This window comes from Phocoena phocoena, chromosome 20 (assembly GCF_963924675.1).
Source record: "Phocoena phocoena chromosome 20, mPhoPho1.1, whole genome shotgun sequence".
Classification (NCBI taxonomy): Eukaryota; Metazoa; Chordata; class Mammalia; order Artiodactyla; family Phocoenidae; genus Phocoena; species Phocoena phocoena.
The window spans coordinates 42628502-42646510 of NC_089238.1; the positions used below are offsets into that span (position 1 = coordinate 42628502).

The window sequence follows — 18009 nt, forward strand, 5'->3', positions numbered from 1 at the left end:
GGGTCCCAATGTGCACACTACTTTGTGTGTGCCCTCCGAAAGTGGAGTCTCTGTTTCCCTCAGTCCTGTCGAAGTCCTGCAGTCAAATCCCGCTAGCCTTCAAAGTCTGATTCTCTAGGAATTCCTCCTGTTGCCAGACCCCCAGGTTGGGAAGCCTGACGTGGGGCTCAGAACCTTCACTCCAGTGGGTGGACTTCTGTGGTATAATTGTTCTCCAGTCTGTGAGTCACCCACCCAGCAGTTATGGGACTTGATTTTATTGTGATTGCGCCCCTCCTACCGTCTCATTGAGGCTTCTCCTTTGTCTTTGGATGTGGGGTATATTTTTTGGTGAGTTCCAGTGTCTTTCTGTCGATGATTGTTCAGCAGTTAGTTGTGATTCCAGTGCTCTCGCAAGAGCGAGTGAGCGCACGTTCTTCTGCTCCGCCATCTTGAACCAGTCTCCCTATGACACATATATTTAAAAGTGGTGGTAACTCTGTAAGTGTGCTGGTTGCTTGCCTCTTAACCTCTCTGGTCTATAAGTTATTTAGACCTTGACCTGGTGAACGTTTGAATGGAATCTAAATGAAGATATTTAATGGTATCTTCTAAGAATGGCTGAGGATTTACTCTTCTTTAAATATTGAGGTGGAATACTAGACCCAACTTTCTTATTTTCAGGATAGTTTTAATGTTTTATTGTGAGATGGCTCAGCTCTGCACCCCCTATAGCCTATGAGTCCTTCCTGAGTTTTAGGCCCAGACCTTAAAGCCCCTGGCACTTAGTTCTGCTATGTAATAGGGAACCCAGAGAGAACAGAATGCTCAAGCTTTCATTGCTAATTAATGGGAGAAGTTTGGCCCTGGGGAAGTATTACCACGGTGAGAGCAACCTTGAAACTATAGATGGAGCCATTATATCAGCAGGCGTAGACATCCAGGAGCGAGATTGAACCAAAGGATTCAGTTTATCATGGCCGTCCCCTTCTGTCCCACCCGTGGGACACTTGTATGAAGACCAGTCGTTTTATCCAGGAGAAAAAAGTATTGGATCTGGTAGTTAAGGATGAATGCAGTAATTTGCTGTTTAGTCATTCTTAGGTGGCTCTCAAACTTGAGGTGAGCAGGGAGAGTGATCACCATAGAGCATGGTATTGGGGAGGCCTCACAGGGGGCTTAGACTTGGTCTTTAGGAAAGGCTGAAGGGTGGACTTCAGTGAGAAGAGGAAGGTGATCCAGGTTGGGAGAACAGTGTGAATGTAGAAGCTGTGTTTAGGGAATGATGCATGGAGCAGTTTTGCTGGAGTGGAGGGTTTGTGTGAAACAAAGATGCTCCAAGTGTGTACAGCAAGGCCCCTGGGTTTGGTGCAGATGCCCCCTGGAACCAAACAACATGGAAGGGCTGACCTGGCCTCCAACCACTGCTCTGTTTTTGTAGATTGTGATTCTGCATAAGATTTTACCTGCAACCAAGGGTGTGATTATGCTGTTTAGAAGTTTGAAATTCACCAGTGCAGAGGACTTCTAGTTAAACATATGGATCGAACATGTGTTTATTTCCATTCCTTCCTGAAAACCCACTAAAATAGCAATAAAGGTTATAAAAATGTATAATGATAAAGGAATGGGAGAGGAGAAAAAGCATATGGGAGATTGTAATCAGAGTTTAGTTGCTGATGGATAAATGGCAGAGTTGCGAAAGCTGAAACCCAAGCTTCCGGTGTGGGGTTTCCACCCGGAAGGCAGCCAATTTGCACCATGGAGCCCTGGAAATCCTCAGCGATCAGAAACATATGGGGTGTGTGTGTGAATGTGTATGTGTGTGTGTACGTGTAATGAGACAAAAAACTTGGAAGTTTAAAATTTGTGCAGGGAGCAGCTAGACTTCTAGTTGTCACCCATCGCTCCCAACCCTCTGCCATGTGTATGTGTGCACACACAGACATGCACACACACACACACATGTTCACATACACGCATGTGAGTACTGCTAGCGTAAGAAGTTCCTGGGAGAGTAGAACCAGTATGGAGAACACAGCCATAGCCGAAGGCAGAGATGAACTCAGGAAAAAAGGATTAAGTGAGGATGCTATCTCCAGGGTAAAGACTGGAAGGTTTTTTTTGCTGGGGAAAGTGACCAGTCTAAGGGAAGAAAAGTATAGATTGTGATATTTGGGGATCTTCTAGTGAAACAGCTGAGTGAATCCAGAAATCAACTTTTAGACCTTTTAACACTCAGGTGTGAGGGTTGACATAAAGGTATCTTCGGACATGCAGGGTTTCAAAAAATTAACTTTGGTGCATCCTTTCTCAGAAACTCCTAGATGATTTCTTCTACCAGACAAGAGGAAACAGAGAAAGAAGTCCTGAGATGCAGGACACAGGAGACTCCATTCAGGGGCCAAGAGGAGGGTGAGGGAAGATGACTCAGGGCAGGAATGTAGAGCAGGCAGGCCTGGAGGACAGCTGTCCACGCTGGACAAAGGGTGCCTGCAGAAATGAGGCCCAGAGTTAAGTGATCCTGGGAGGCCACCAGCCCTGTCAGAATCTGGGGGTGAATTTGTGATAGGTCCTTGAAAACCAAGCAGAATAAAACACGCAGTTCTTAACTCTAGAGAAAAAGAATAAAAGTGTACAAGTAAGCAAATGTATGTATAGTATTCTACAAAGTCATAATCCAAACTCTGAATATTGAGTTAATGATGGTTTTCTAGATTGGGAGGATGGGGGAGGAGAGAGCATTGTGTGTGTTGGGGGGTGGAGTACAAGAACTAAATCCTCAGCTTTGCTAGTGGAAAGTCCATAAGTCATATCTAATTTGGCAGAACTCAAGAAATTATGGAGTAAGCATTTATTTAGAAGTACGACTGTCAATAGAAGAAGCAGTCAAGAGCTGAAAGTAGTTGTTGCCTCTGGGGAGCAGAAATCAGCAGTGGGGAGAAGGAGGGCGGGAGACTGCTTTTCATTGTATCTCCTGTAGTACTGTTTGTGTTTCAAACCATAGATATGTGATTCCTTTGCTAACAAATAAAAATACATAAAAATCACTGGTTGGGAGAATTTATGAGAAAGGTGGGAAGGTTCCAGATTATTGTGAGCCTTGAATACTGATTCAAGGTTTTGACTCGAGCCTGACATAAGGAGTCAGTCTGCTGGGGTTACCCTGATGGCGGTTTATTGGCTGGATTGGATAAGGAGATTAGTTCAGAGACAGTTGGACAGTAGAAATGGAAAGTGCAGGGCAGGGAGACGAAATAAAAAGAAGCCCTCGGGCTGAGTGGCTTACTGACATCTGTAGGAAAGGAAGAGTCGGGAATGATGGTGTTGTTTTATCCCTGGGAGGAGGACTGATGCAGGGAGCACGGAAAAAGGCTCAGGTTTGGGGCGAGAGGGATGGCGTTTAGTGGAATCCAAAGTGGCAGCAGGTCAGGACGGCAAGGCAGTCCAGCAAGCGGAATTCAGACGCAGTCTGTGAACAGGGACTGGGAACTACTTGAGGAGAAGCCATTTTTAGGGAGGCTTTGAGTTTGAAAGAATTGTTGAAGAGGTGGCAACAAAAGTCAGCTAGGAGGCTAACCCTGAAAGCTGAGGAAAGTATCAGACCAAAGCGCCATAGTCATGTGGATAAGATCAGAATTCAGAGATGGTATGACAAGGTAGTTAGGGAACAAAGACCCTCCAACACTTTGGAATCATACAGTGTAATCCATTTTGGGTTCCTTTTGCATTGGGTTAACCCCGTTTTCTTCAGTGGTATCTCTCTCTTATTTTTTTAAAACTCCTTTTCTCCCCTTCTCCTTTCAAATTTATAATGGAAAATTCAGGCATACAGTAAATTTGAGAGAATAGCAATGAATCCCTTGTAACCATTGCCTGGTTCTAACAGTTAATATTTTGTTTTATCTGATCTTCCCACTTTTCAGGGGAGGGGACCAATGAATTGTAAAGCAAATCCCAGTCATCATATCCTTGGATCCATAAATACATCACATACACCTCTAACAGATGAGTGTTTTGTTCTAAACATAACCAAAATACCATTATCCCACCCAACACTATTAACAATATTTCCTTACTTATGTCATACGCAGTCTGTGTTGCGTTCTCCCCAATTGTCTTAAAAATGTTTTAACGCTTGATTTGTTTGAATCAGATCCAAACTCAAGATCAACACATTGCTTTTGGCTGATCTCATAAGTCTCTCTTAATCTATAAGTTCCCCCACCCTTTCTTGTTTTTTTCTGGCTGTTTATTTGTTGAAGATCCTGGGCATCTGTCTTGTAGAATTTCTCACATTCTGGATGTGGCTGATTGTGACTCCTGGTGTTGTGTTACATGTTCCTTTATTCCTTATCTTTCCTGGTAAACTGGTCGTTAGATATGGAGGCTTAATTAGATTCAAATTCATTTTTGAAAATTGAAATATAATTTACACACAGTGAGATAAACAGATCTTAGTTATACACTTCACTGAGCTTTGACAAATGCATACACTTATGTAACTCACACTCCATCAAAATGTAAAATATTTCTATCACCCTGCGGAGTTCCCTTTCTTACTTTCTTTTGATCACTTCTTCCATGTGTATGTGGAAATCAAGTTACACCTACCAAGCACAGCTGAGGATTTTTACTCTCTGCTCTAGCCCTGCCTTGCCCATGGATATTTTAGGGCCAACTCTGGAAAGATTGCTTCCTCAACAAAAGATAATGTGGAGAGTCCTGCTGTCATTTGCACCAACTCTTCTTCTCGTGGTCATGCAACGTATTTTCACTGGCACCTTATATCAGGATAATTTCAGTTTCAAGGAACAAAAATTGGGATCCAAATTGGCTTGAATAATGAAGAGAATTCACTGCCTCATGTAACTAAAAAATGTAGATGTAGATCCTGGTTTCAAGTGAACCATGATCCAGTGGCTCATCAGTATCCCCAAGAGACTGGCTTTTTTTCCCCATTTTTCTGCTCTGCCATCTACTGGGTCAACTTCATATTGTGTTTGGGTCCAAGATGGCAGCCAGTCCCAGGACTGCATACTTTCTCAGTCATATCTGGCAAAGAAGAGAGACTATAGTCTTCCCACCATAACTAGCAAAAGCCATGAGATTCATCCTGATGGGCTCAGCACAGGTCACTAGCCCACTCCTGGTCCAGTCAACACTTCAACTCCAGGGTTGGGAGTACAGTCAGGTGCCCCAGAGCCACTTGGATCTCTGACATGGAAATCAGGAGCTGTTGGTAAAGAGGGATGGGTTGCTGGTGGGGGCAACCACAGATGTCTGCTAGGAGCATCTAAGCCCTAGAAGCCTCCGTGACTGGAGCCCACCTGGCTGTGCCTTCCCGGAGGAGCTGAACTCCTGTGCCAGACCCCACACCAGACCCTTCCTCACCCTCCTCCTTGCCAGCCATCCTGAGATTTCTCTAGCATTTGAGCGGAGGGGTGAGGCGGTCACTGTATTCATTCTGAGCTTGATGTTTGCAGCTGGGAGAAACGCACAGACCCCCGAGGCAGGTTCTACTACGTGGACCACAACACTCGGACCACCACCTGGCAGCGCCCCACGGCCGAGTACGTGCGGAGCTATGAGCAGTGGCAGTCCCAGCGCAACCAGCTCCAGGGCGCCATGCAGCACTTCAGCCAAAGATTCCTCTACCAGGTGAGCGGCCGGCGGACAGCCACGAGGGAGGGGAGCCTCCCAGCGGCCACGCACATTCTCCGTCGACCTGTTTGGTGAGCAGGGAAAATGGTGGCTAGAAATGTCAGTGCTCTGACACTGGAGATTTTACTCATCACAGTGAAATTCCTCAAACTCCAGTGTTTCTAACTTAGTGACTCAATGTCCACCTTCTGTGTTTATGGACTCAGTACATGTATCTGAAACTGAATTCCCCCATCTTTCTTCCAGGACTGGATTTCTCTTCTGGTCCCTCCATCCAAGTCCATTTACCCAGACTTGAGACCTGAAGATTGCTGTGACCTCTCCCATACCTTGCCTTTTCAAATCAAAGCAGTCACCCAAATCCTTCCCTTTCTATTGCTGCTACTGGTTTTCTTTAGATGTTTATTATCTGACAGGTTCTGAAGGATGGAGGGACCTTAAAGTTCATCTGGATTTGGGGTGGGCAAACTATGGCCTTTGGGCCAAACGGGCCCCCAGCTAGTTTTGTAAATAAAGTTTTATCGGAACACAAGCACACCCCATAGTGTGGGTATTGACTGTGGCTGCTTTCATGCTACAATGGCAGAGTTGAGTAGCCACAACAAAGACCAGGTGGCCCATAAAGCCTAAAATATTTTTGTGGCCCTTTACAGAAAAAGTGTATTGACCACCGGTCTAGATCAGCCTCCTTCTATCTGATTCCTGATTTTTCTCTGTCCCTCCCACCTGAATGATTAAGGCAGGCTTGGAATTGTCTCTTTGCTGTCATTCTCTCTCCTCCAATCTGTACTGCCTGTTTCTAGCAGAGCAGTCTTCAAATATCGCTGTCATTTTGTCACTTTTTTTTTTTCTTTTTAACTTTTTGGCCGTGCCACGCAGCTGTGGGATCTTAGTTTCCGAACCAGGGATCAAACCTGGGTCCCCTGCAGTGGAAGCTCGGAGTCCTAACCACTGGACCACCAGGGAATTCCCCGTTTTGTCACTTTAAAAAAAAATCACTGTGGAAGATTTAAGGAATGGGGCTTTGCTCTACATTATTAATCACTGGCTCAAAACCTTCTGTGGTCATTACCTACAGAATAACATTTAAACCTTCTAGTCCAGAAGTCAGAGTGTTGTGGTCCCAAATTAACTGTCTAATGGTCTCCCATACTGGGTCCCTTTAGGAACATTCCTTCCTGGGTCTCTGTCTCATTAGAGCCCCTACCAGCAGCCTGGTGCTTGATGGGGAGCCCAGCCACACAGCTTCTTTGGCAGAGAGAAGTGGGATTCCCAAGTGGGAACTCTGATTACATTTTCTCAGAGCCCCTTGAACATGAAGCTTTGTTCCCCCTGCAGTGGAACCTGCACAAGGTGTGGTATATCGGAAGTTGGAAACTTTTTGAGCTGGTCTAGGACATCACCACGTTTAACTCACATTGTTTCTATTTGAAATGAACTTTAACCCCACAACCCATTTCTAAATGCTCAGAAAACCTGTAATTCCAGTTAATAACATTCATCATCAGCTTTGCCATCATTTCCAGCTCTTTCTCTGCTCACCCAAAGCAGGAGCTACCCCATCATCCAGAAGGCATGGTGGCATTGGCCTTGGCTGGCTTGTTCCTTCTTCTGTCTGTGGGGGCTGATTGCTCATCATATAGTGTTTCCTTAGTATGGATGAGCAGAGAGTCTGGTGTTTGTCACATTGAGTTGCCTCCAAGGTCAGCTATGATGCCTGGCTACAACCCGTGCCCAGTGGTCTACCTGGTACAGCACTGCTGGGTATCTGGCCTCCCACTCCACAGCCCCCTTCATACATGCCGGACATCTGGTTCTGGCATGTTTCAAAATTGGATGGAATCTGGTCCTTCTCTGCATTTCAGAAGTTATTTCTTTTGAGCTGGGCCCCAAAGACTTTCCCTGCCATTTTCTTGGCTGCAAAACTGGAAAGGTCTGGGCATCTTTGTCCTTTGACTTAGAGGCAAGGATGCGTTTTAGAAGTCTCACATGGTTTTGTCTCCCTGCTTACCCGACTTCTTAAATTAAAAAAGAAAACTCCATTGAAGGACTCTTTTTTTCCCTACCCTCCCATGCACTGTGTAGGTTCTGTCAGTTGACCCAGATGTTTGGTGTGTGAAAGGGAAGATTCTGGAGCTCGCGTCTGCTCGGTCGTTTGGAGCCTTCATTTCTCTCTCCTGCCTCTCTCATTTTAGCAATATCATTCCAGGCCTGTAGAGGTAGAACTTTGACTTGGAGTGTCCCCAAAAGTAAAAATTCAGCACTTAAAAGAAAATGTTCTTTCTGAGTCCTCTAACATGGTTTTCTCAGCTTGGCTGGGGATCCAGGAGGGTTCTGGATGGAGGTGCTGGTTCCCTTTTGTTCCTGAAACAAGACCCATATTGAAAAACGTGGTAGGAATCTTTTTTGGGTCAGCTTTCAATGTCTCTCTGTTGATTCCCCTCCCCTCTGGGTTTGGTTTACCCCTCTTGTTTGCTATGGTGCCATGTCCTGGTTACAAGTAAGAAGAGTCGCTTTCATAGAGTTATTTTGGGGTTTGGCCTTGGCCCAGGGTTTGACTCGGAAGACTTAAGAGCTGATACCATACCATTGGCTTCCCCTCCCCCTCCTGCTGCTGCTGCTGGACTGAAACCAGGCCTTGTTCTTCTTTGCTGCCTGCAGAGAACACGAAATACAGTTCAATATGGGAAATCAAGGGAATCCCAGATGGCAGTGTCCTGCATTCCTTCCTGCCTCAATGCATACCTTTTTCGGGGGGGCCTCGCTGTTATCATCCCCTTATCTCTGACAAGTTTCCCTCTCCTGACACCCCAGTGTGCCGTTGTTACTCGTGATCATCGTGCACATACTTGCGCTTGGCCGCTGCAGCTTCGATTTGCCCTCTGTTTTGTGGTCCTGCTGCGGTCCACCGAGCATGCCCAGCCCCGTCGTGTGCATCTTGTAATTGCGACGGGACTCTGCTTGCAGCCTACTACTGTTTCTGTGGCGACTCCTCCGCCATTCCTGCCTGATCCTCCCCTGATAATCAAAGGTGTAGCCAGTGTTGGCAAGACTGAAGCAAACCATCCTGCGGCTCCTAACGTATGGACGCCAAAGTGCTTTATCCAGAAACAGACAACTTGTTTCTTGCTCTGCAAAGAGCCCCTTGGACCAAATTCTCAAGCACCTGGGTTTTGTTCTGTGCCCAGTGGGTGCATCCTTAAAAACAACAACAACAAAAAAGGAGCCTGCCTTCCACACTGTAACCTCTGCCCTTCCCAGAGCTTGTCTTGCCCTCGGCTGTGTTTGCTAGACATTCTTTATTTCTGAGTTTGTATCTTAAAATATTACTGGAACTAAATGCTTTTAGTCCCTAAGGGACTTGAACTCACGTGAGCCCTCTGGCTCATGGCCTGCACCCCAGTTCTTCCAGCCCAGGGACGGTTACCAGGAAAATTATTCAACAGCATTCCTTTCTCTTCCTAATAATAAAGGAAACTGTCTTGTCTCTTAGAGTCACCTGCACATCCCAGGATCTCTTCTCTGACCGCAGTCTCCTCCCCCGCCATACCCCTTTCTCTGTGCTTTTCCAGCCATGCTCCAGGTAACACTTGGGATCTCTCATTTCAGGGGAAGGTGTGGCAGGAGAGAAGGGGCAGTTGGTTGGCTCACTGGAGATGTGGGGTTTTTGGGTTTTGGTTTTCTGGCCAGGATATATAGCTTTGAATTTTTTGTGTCTTCTTGGCTTCTGTTCACTTCCTTTAAACATTTTTCAAGTTGTACTATATACATCAGGGAAGAAATATCCAAAATACTCAAGTGCTTTGCTTTAACTGTAAGAGGTAAAATGATTATGAGCGTCAGCTTCCACTGACCCATTTCACGTGTTGCTTGTGTTTATCAGTCTTTGGTCTCTCACCCTTCCTGTCCGCCTCCTCTTCTCTCCGCCTCTAGGGATGAGAATGAGAGGATACCAAAGACATTTTTCAAAAAGCCACCTTCATGAAAGAGAGCCAACACTGTGTGAACATTTAATTTCTGACATTAAAAAAAAAAAAGGCAAAGATTAAGAAAGGGGCCGTTAAACATTTTTTGTTTCTAGTTCAGTGCAGGTCACGAAGCGTGTCAGAAAAAAGACCTTTTGGTGTGTTGATTTGTAGAGTCAGGCAAGAGACGACTGTAAGCCGGCTGAAGCCCTGTTGGTACCAGTTGGGAGCTTATTTCCCAGCAGAGCTGCTGAATGCTTTGCAGATCATCCACTTACTCTGGTGGGGGAGAAAAAAGGCCTGAATCAGCCAAAACAATCACACCAAATGCTGCTGCTTTTAATTTCTTAGAATGACCTTTTCTATAGCCCTTCCCTTTTGCGAGGACACTGGTCCAGCTCAACGTCACCCGCCGCCTCCTACTTGGCTTCATTGTCTGAAGCGCGTGCATGTTTCACAAGGTAGTTCCTTCCCTTCTGTTGCCGCGTGTTTTTTGTACCCACTGTTCTTGTTATGTATTAACTACGAAAAAGGTGGAGGAGCTTGGGTTTTATGACATGCCAACTCCCCTCACCTCGCCTCTCCTCCACACACATACCATAATAACCACCGTGAATTGGGGAAGTTTTCTTTCAGCAGCCCTCAGACGAATCGGAACAGTGGTGGGGGTCGTAAGCACACCCTCGAGGCTGAGGGCACCATGCCCTAAATCCAGGACAGCCTGGCTTCCTGCACCTTCGAGCAGTTTCGCTCTGCCTGGTTAGGAGGCCCTCTGCTGGAAGGGGGCTCCGTCCCATCAAGGAACCTATGGTTTCAAGACTGAAATGTCTTTGTTGGAACTTGCTTTGGAAGAGTCACTTGTAGCTGCCACCTCAGAAAGAAAGTTTCTCTGTCCTTTCAGCGGGGGGTGGAGGGACGGCCGTGGAAGGGGGTTCGTTGGCAGTTGAGTTCTACCAATGTTTTCTCAAGCCGAGACTGAGCTCCATTCATCCTCCTGCCCGTGTGTGGCTCCACCACCCCCAGACGGGGCCCGCCAGGCAGCCTGAAGTCTGCATTGAGAACTTGATCCCCCTCATGTAACAATTAAATTTTAGTAAGTGAAATAAAAATGCTTTGGCACAAAAAAAAAAAAGAAAAAAAGGAAAAAAAAGGAGAGAGAGAAAGCAAGCCAGCGGGGAACAATACTTGTTTTATTTCAGTGTGAAGAGTCTTTGACAGCACCCCTGTTCCCTGCAGGCTATGAGAACTCTTGGGCCACTGCAGCCCTGCCCCAGGGACCCCGCAGCAGAGTGAGGCTGGGGGTGGAGGTTCTAATGTAAACAGTGACCCTGAAGGCCCGGAGTCAGCTCCCCCTTCTTTCTCCTGTCTCCCCTTCTCTCTCTCCCTCTCTGTCTCTCTGTCTCTGTCTCTCTCTGCCTCTGTCTCTGTCTGCCTCTGTCTCTGTCTCTCTGTCTCTGTCTGTCTGTCTCTGTCTGTCTGTCTCTGTCTCTCTGTCTCTGTCTCTCTCTGCCTCTGCCTCTGTCTCTGTCTCTCTGTCTCTCTGTCTCTCTCTGTCTCTGTCTCTGTCTCTCTCTCTGTCTTTGTCTCTCTCTCTCTCTGTCTCTCTCTCTCATCGTCTCGCCCCCAGCCCCACCTCCCCAGACAGACACACACAGAACCCTGAACAACTTCAGGTTCAGGCTGGAGGAGAAGAAAGGTGCTTTGTGAAGGGAAGCAAAACATTCCTGGGGGAGGTGAGGGGCCCGGGGCCTGAATGGCCCTCAGTCTGCCGCACACCGCTGCTCCCTCTCCCCGCGCCCAGGAGGGAGGAGGGCCCAGCCCCCAGCCAGGAAGCTCTGGGCGTGGGCAGGGTTTGTGGGAATGATTTCATTGGAAAGGCCTGCGATATTTTTTCCCCTCCCGTGTGTGGTTCTTGGAGAAAGTTGGAGGTGGTGGTGATTTCAGCCGCCTTGGCCGCCTTGAGCAGTAGCCGAGCGGCTGATGCACCGGCCGGCCGCGCTTTGCCGGGTAGCCCCGCTCCGGGCTCCCGGCCTGGCCTGGGGGCGTCCTGGCCCACCTTCCTCTGCACACTTCTCCCTCCCCCTCGCTCCACCCTCTCCACAACCCGTCTGGGCCCTCAGCGTGCAGGGTTCATTTTTGGTTTTTCTTCTTCTTTGAAGACTTTCGAGAGGAGCAGATGCCACCTAAGTCCCCGCCGTATACTCTGCAAAGTGCTAAAATGTGGAAACCAGTCCTTGGCATTTTTATTTTTATCGATTGATTTATTTTTAAGCAGTGGCCTTTTTTTTTTTTTTAACTTCTGTGTTCTGCTGTGTTTCTTGTGTTTAGTCTTCGAGTGCTTCCACTGACCATGACCCACTGGGCCCCCTCCCTCCTGGCTGGGGTAAGTACTGAATTCTCCTTCTGTGCTGATGCTTTGTTGTGCTCTGTCCTCTTTCCCTGCACATCTTCTCCCTTCCCTGCCTCGGTTCCCTGTTTCTATTCTCTCCAGCACACCCTCTGGGGATACCCAGCTGGAGAAGTTGCAGGTGATGGAGCTGGAAGGTTGGGAAAGTAACTGAGTTCCCCTGCACCCCTATAGCGCTCACCTGCCACAGCTGCAGTGGGGTGACCCTATGAGAGAAATCCCCCAGCAGCCTTGGGACTGTTGGGTTGTGGTGCTGACTTTCAAGGTGTCTCCTCAAGAATCCGTCCTATTTGATGAAGGCATTTTGACACTGGCTGATTCCCAGATGCATTTGTTTCAGGTCCGTGGCTGTCTGCTTAGACACCTTACCAGACCTTTCTTTGCAGCTGAGATGTTGGAGGACTTCAGCCTGATTTTGACTTCAGCCGCCTTTTTATTTATGATAACGGCTGTGAAAGGGGCCAGAGGGAAACAGATAAGAGAGTTGAGTGAGGGCTGGTGATGTTATGGAAGTGCACTGTTGCTAGTTTATGATGTCCTACTGGATTCTCCTTGTCACTGGAGAACTCCAAGTCCTTGGTGTGATTTGCCAATAATGAGTTAGAGGGATGCACAGCCATGACTTGGTGAGACGGTGTGCCTTATGGCTATTCTGGGAAGGAGTGGCCATTTACAAAGGGGTCGTGAGAGATGGCAGGACCCAGCTCATTCTGCAGCTCTGAGCTGGGTCAAGGTTTTGTTCAGCATGTACGACAGGAGCCCCTGGGAGCTGAAGAGGGCCGTTTTTGCAGGAATTGTTGTGGGTCAGGTTTAGTTTGTTTGTTAGGCCAGCAGAAGACAGCGAATGCTGGTTTGATGGTGTTCACAGGTAGTATTAAAAAAGGCCGGGGTGTGCTCCCCAACAAAGACGAAGAAGCTGACAATGATAGGAAAAGCATCACCTGGAAAAATGCAGCTTTTGAACTGGATCCTCTACATCTCTCCATACAGTCACAACTACTCCCTGGTAGTAATTTGCAGGGTTGCATCAACCCCTATGGCCCTGCAGGGTATCAGTTAGTCAATTACCACTGCGTGCCAGGGCACTTGGAAAGGCCTCCTAGCCCTCCTAAAGGAAAAACTCAGATAGCGAGGCCTCCACACAGTTCTTGACTTTTCAGCGGGGTAATCCCTTAGGCACACAGCTGATCCACCCGGCTCCCTGAACTGATGAAAGGTCACTGTTCACTGCTGTCTCAGAGATTGACAGCAAGTCAAATGTGAGAGGGTCAAACATAGGATCCCTGGCTGGGCAGGGGAAGACTCATCCGATGAAATAAGAATCTGTAAGGCTATCTGGCAGACCCTGTGAACTAGAGCAGGGGACCCAGAATTGTTCTTGGATCTGTAGAGTCAAGTGGTTTATTTCTGTACCAGTTCTGCTAAACGGTGGTCACCAAGTAAGAGCAGTTTATAGGGTCTCAAAAACAGCTCCTAGAAGCCAGGTGTGAAATATTTGAGATGGGAATAGGAGCCATGGTCGGAGTCAGTGCTGTTTACAAATGATCAGGAGAACACACAAGACTGTAATGATATGAAACTGAGAGGAAAAGAACATCTGGCCGAGGGCCAGGGAACCTTCCTGATCAAATCCTTTGGGCTTTGTGTTAGCTTCCCCAGGGCTGTGGCAGGGTCATCTCCCCTGGGGGAGTTAAGATTGAACAGAAAGTATAGCAAAACCAAAGGAGAGTTGCATTTAGTGCAACCCTGCTGCCAAGTCTCCTGTGCTCAGTCCTGGGTCCCTTTCTGCTCCTCTAGGAGAGATCCCACATTTTCCCTGAGCACCGACCCAGGGGTCAGAGCACCTGAGGTTTAAGATCCACATCGTCTCAGCTGCTCTGACCCTGGGCATGTGACTGAATGCTCCCGAGTCCATTTCTTCCTAAATGGGGTCAAGCTAGATGTCACCTAAGGACTTTCCCAGCTCCCAGACTACGACCTTGCATGCAGCAAGGTGGTTCCAGTGGGCCATGAAAGGCCTCCACGCAGCAACAAGGGCACTTCCCGGCTGGACAGATCCACCCGCCTCGGCTTTGGCCCTTGGGAGAGAACACGCGGGAGGATCTAGTTCAAAGCAGAAGCTTCCGGGCTGGGAGCAGCTCCTTCTTCCCCTCAGAACCCTGTTGGGAAGCCGGTCTTCTGTGGGACAGTCCCACGGGCTGTTCTGAGGTGATGGTAGCTCTGTAGCAATCCCAGTCACCTTCTTTTTTTTCTTTCAAGTCTCTTGTTTTTGAAATTTCCATCAAGTAGTGGATACCAGGTAAGTCAGACAGAGACCAGGACCATGGGTTGATACTGTGAACATTGCAGCCTGCTACTCAAGGGGAGGGGGCTGGGCTCCCTAGTTCTGCATCTATTTCAGCTTTTGGTTTCCCTGTAGCTTCTGGAACTGATGATTTTTATTTCTTTAATTTCTCCCTGTCATCGTAAAAGAGGGAGGGCCATGAGCATTGTTTGTTTTCAGGACAGAAACAGGTTTGAAAGCCCAGGAACTTTGAACTGGGAAAGGTGACGCTCTTGGTTTCGGAGTCTTGCTCCAGTCTTGCCTGCCATCCACCTGGAGCTGATGGGCACCCCTTTCAATCCCTCTTAAAGACCAGAATCACCAGCTGGAGTTGAGTTTGCCCCTGGAGCCCAGAGTTTCTCCCTCAAACAACTCAGCGCCATTGTTAGTACACCAGTAAAAGGGCAAGAGGATCAGTGTTGTCCAGAGAATAGAGAGAATGTCTGAGCTCCCCAAACACGGCCCCATCTCGAAGCACACACTTAGGTATAAGACCAGGATGGCACTGTAAGTGCCCACAACCCCAGGGGTCTCTTGGCATGTGTGCAACATAGAGGTTTTGCTGTGATGTAGGAGTTTGAGAACAAAACTTTGCCTTTAAGCAGGGGGGTACATAGGCCCTGTGGTGCAGAGCGCTGATCAGAGAGGGATGAAGGAAAATGCAGCCACCCCACAGTGACCCTGCCTGTGGGACGGGGGCACCTGGGTCGGCTGCATCCAGTGGATGGAGGGGCTGCAGAACCAGAGAGCAGCCGTGATGGACTGGGGTGGGGACCAGGATCCTGGGGAGGCTGGACTGTGCTTCCACTTTGCACACAGCTGGATGCAATTATGCCTGTGGTTTCAGCTGGACTGCCCCCTCTCCATGTTCTCCCCTCCGTGTTGCCACACCGCCCCCTTGCCTCCAGCAAATCAACCGACCAAAGATGGTGTTTGATCTGGAGTTGAAAATGTGTATATCCCTCCCCTACTCCCCAGTAGGGAAAGATTCTCTTTGTCCTTTTTGCCAGTGACAGATGTGAGTGAACCAGGCTCACGCTGGTTAAACTTCTCTAACAGGTTAGGAACAGGGGTAGAAATTCAGACCCAGCACCCAGGAGGTGGGAGCCAGAGGGGAGAGGACATAGGCTCAAGACGTCTCAATCTGAGAGTCCGCTTTTCCTTCCTCCCCTGACAGAGAAGAGACAGGACAACGGACGGGTGTATTACGTGAACCATAACACACGCACTACCCAGTGGGAGGACCCTCGGACCCAGGGGTAAGGACTCAGGCCGGGAGGGGTCTCCAGTTCTGGCCCGGTGGCCTTGGACTGCATTTGTCCTCCACGGCTGATGTTCTGGGAACTTCGGCCACACACAGGTGCCCTGAGACCCTCATGATATGATGTCGGCCCAGTGAGAGCTTGAAAGTGGCACCTTAAGTTGGTCTTCCTCATGGATACAGAGTGGCCCGGCTGGCAGGTGCTGCTGGTCTCCGTGCCAATCGTGCAGGGTGCCGATCATGTGATTTCAGAAGGCTTGAGAGCCCTGCCCCAACACCGTCAACCCCCCACCCCCAGAAGCTAGTCTGGGATGGAGCACTGGGTGCCCTGGGATTGCTGGTGCCCGCTCAGGCCACGGCCATCCACCCAGGGCTGGTTCTTTGCCACAGTAGGACAGTAGATGCCCTCTCTCTGCTGCAGAACCATCCTCAGGACTTGGGTATTGCCAAGCACATTTCCTCAAGGCCCACCCTCAAGGGCTGTGCAGGGCCTGCGTAAAAACAGAGAGAAAGCAGCACTTCAGGGACCCCAGCCTCCTTAGCATGGAGGCCCAGAAGGTGAGGCCAGCCCTTAACCCCTCTCTTCCCATGTTTCCAGGATGATCCAGGAACCAGCTCTGCCCCCAGGGTGGGAGATGAAGTACACCAGCGAGGGGGTGCGTTACTTCGTGGACCACAATACCCGCACCACCACCTTTAAGGATCCTCGCCCGGGGTTTGAGTCTGGGTAAGGACTTTGCACAGGTGACATCACTCTTAGCACAGGCCTGGTATGGCTGCTCTTACTGCCCTCTAGTGGCCAGTTTTGATGTCACACTAGTGGGGATGTGGAGGGAAGGGGCTACTCTATTTACTCAGAATAACACTGGTGGTCTTTCTCTAAAAGCAAGAGGTCTGGCTTTCTTTTTTTTTAAATTAATTAATTAATTAATTAATTAATTAATGGCTGCGTTGGGTCGTCATTGCTGCACGCGGGCTTTCTCTAGTTGCGGCGAGCGGGGGCTACTCTGTTGTGGAGCACGGGCTCTAGGTGCACAGGCTTCAGTAGTTGTGGCACGTGGGCTCAGTAGTTGTGGCTTGCAGGCTCTGGAGTGCAGGCTCAGTAGTTGTGGCGCACGGGCTTAGTTGCTCTGTGGCATGTGGGACCTTCCTGGACCAGAGCTCGAACCCGTGTCCCCTGCCTTGGCAGGCGGATTCTTAACCACTGCGCCACGAGGGAAGTCCCTCTGGCTTTATTTCTAGTTTTTCTTTTTAATCTTCAAATCTTCAGAAGGTCTTAATGGCAGTCACTTTCTTTCTTTTACACCTTACTTAACTCGTCTTTAAATTAACATAGCATCAGCTTTCCTTAGGACTAACAGGATGCGTTGCTAATTTTTGAGAAATCACATGGATTCCAGAACATCTTTGCTCTTCCCAGGACGAAGCAAGGTTCCCCTGGTGCCTATGACCGAAGTTTTCGGTGGAAGTATCACCAGTTCCGTTTCCTCTGCCATGTGAGTTCTGGTACTGGGACCTCCCCTGGAGATTGGGGTTGTAGAGTTATTTCAGCACAATTTTCTAGTCCAGCAGCAGGCGTTGGAATGCCTGTGTCTTAGGTGGGAGCAGGTCACTTGTCTCACCTCGAGCAGTTTTGTGACGTTATCTCTAGGAAGCCAGCCAAGTTCTCTCCCCAAGCCCAGGGGGATGGGGAAGCCTGTTCAGACAGACAGGTGACCAGACTGAATAGTTACCACCAAGACCCCAATTTGAGGTTTGTTTTTTCCTTTTCTTATCAGTCAAATGCTCTCCCCAGCCATGTGAAGATCAGCGTTTCCAGGCAGACACTTTTTGAGGATTCTTTCCAACAGGTTAGAGAATAACCACCGTGTCTAAGACCAGGGGCAGGCAGGAGGTCCCCTCCTGCTACCCTGTCTTCTATCATGTAGCCCGTTAAGCCCACATGGTAGAGTTCTCAAGGCGTGGGCCTTGGTGACTGGTATCTGCCATAGGGCAGGCCTGGGAGTCCCCTGTCCCCCACCCCCCAGCCTGCCGTGGAAGGGAGAGTGGCAGGCTGGCCACGATCTTCTGTCTCCCCAGATCATGAACATGAAGCCCTACGACCTGCGCCGCCGGCTCTACATCATCATGCGTGGCGAGGAGGGCCTGGACTATGGAGGCATCGCCAGGTGAGCTGCGAGGCCCAGAAGGCTGCACTGCACCCCGCTTCCCCAGGCTACAGGGCCCACGCCCAGAAAGCTGTCTGCTTCTTGCTCAGAGTGTTGCCAGATCTCTCCTGCATCTTCAGGAGTGGGCAGGGGTGTGGCCAGTCCGAAGGGACGCTGGAGCTGGGTCTGGGGGGTCCCCTGCTGGGCTAGGTATTAATCCTTTAGTTTTTGGGTCATGGGAAGGCTAGGGGCCTTCTGGGGGA

At 48.9% G+C, this 18009-nt stretch overlaps 1 protein-coding gene across 1 annotated transcript in view; it reads left to right on the forward strand.

Annotated features, from left to right (window-relative positions):
• Positions 1-18009, forward strand: part of WWP2 (WW domain containing E3 ubiquitin protein ligase 2) — a 145263-nt gene that overhangs the window by 118071 nt on the left and 9183 nt on the right. The window contains exons 10-16 of the mRNA XM_065899107.1: positions 5466-5640; positions 11937-11991; positions 15516-15597; positions 16198-16326; positions 17020-17095; positions 17378-17449; positions 17679-17767. Coding sequence (XP_065755179.1) covers positions 5466-5640; positions 11937-11991; positions 15516-15597; positions 16198-16326; positions 17020-17095; positions 17378-17449; positions 17679-17767 — 678 coding nt within the window. The remainder of the gene's footprint in view (positions 1-5465; positions 5641-11936; positions 11992-15515; positions 15598-16197; positions 16327-17019; positions 17096-17377; positions 17450-17678; positions 17768-18009) is intronic.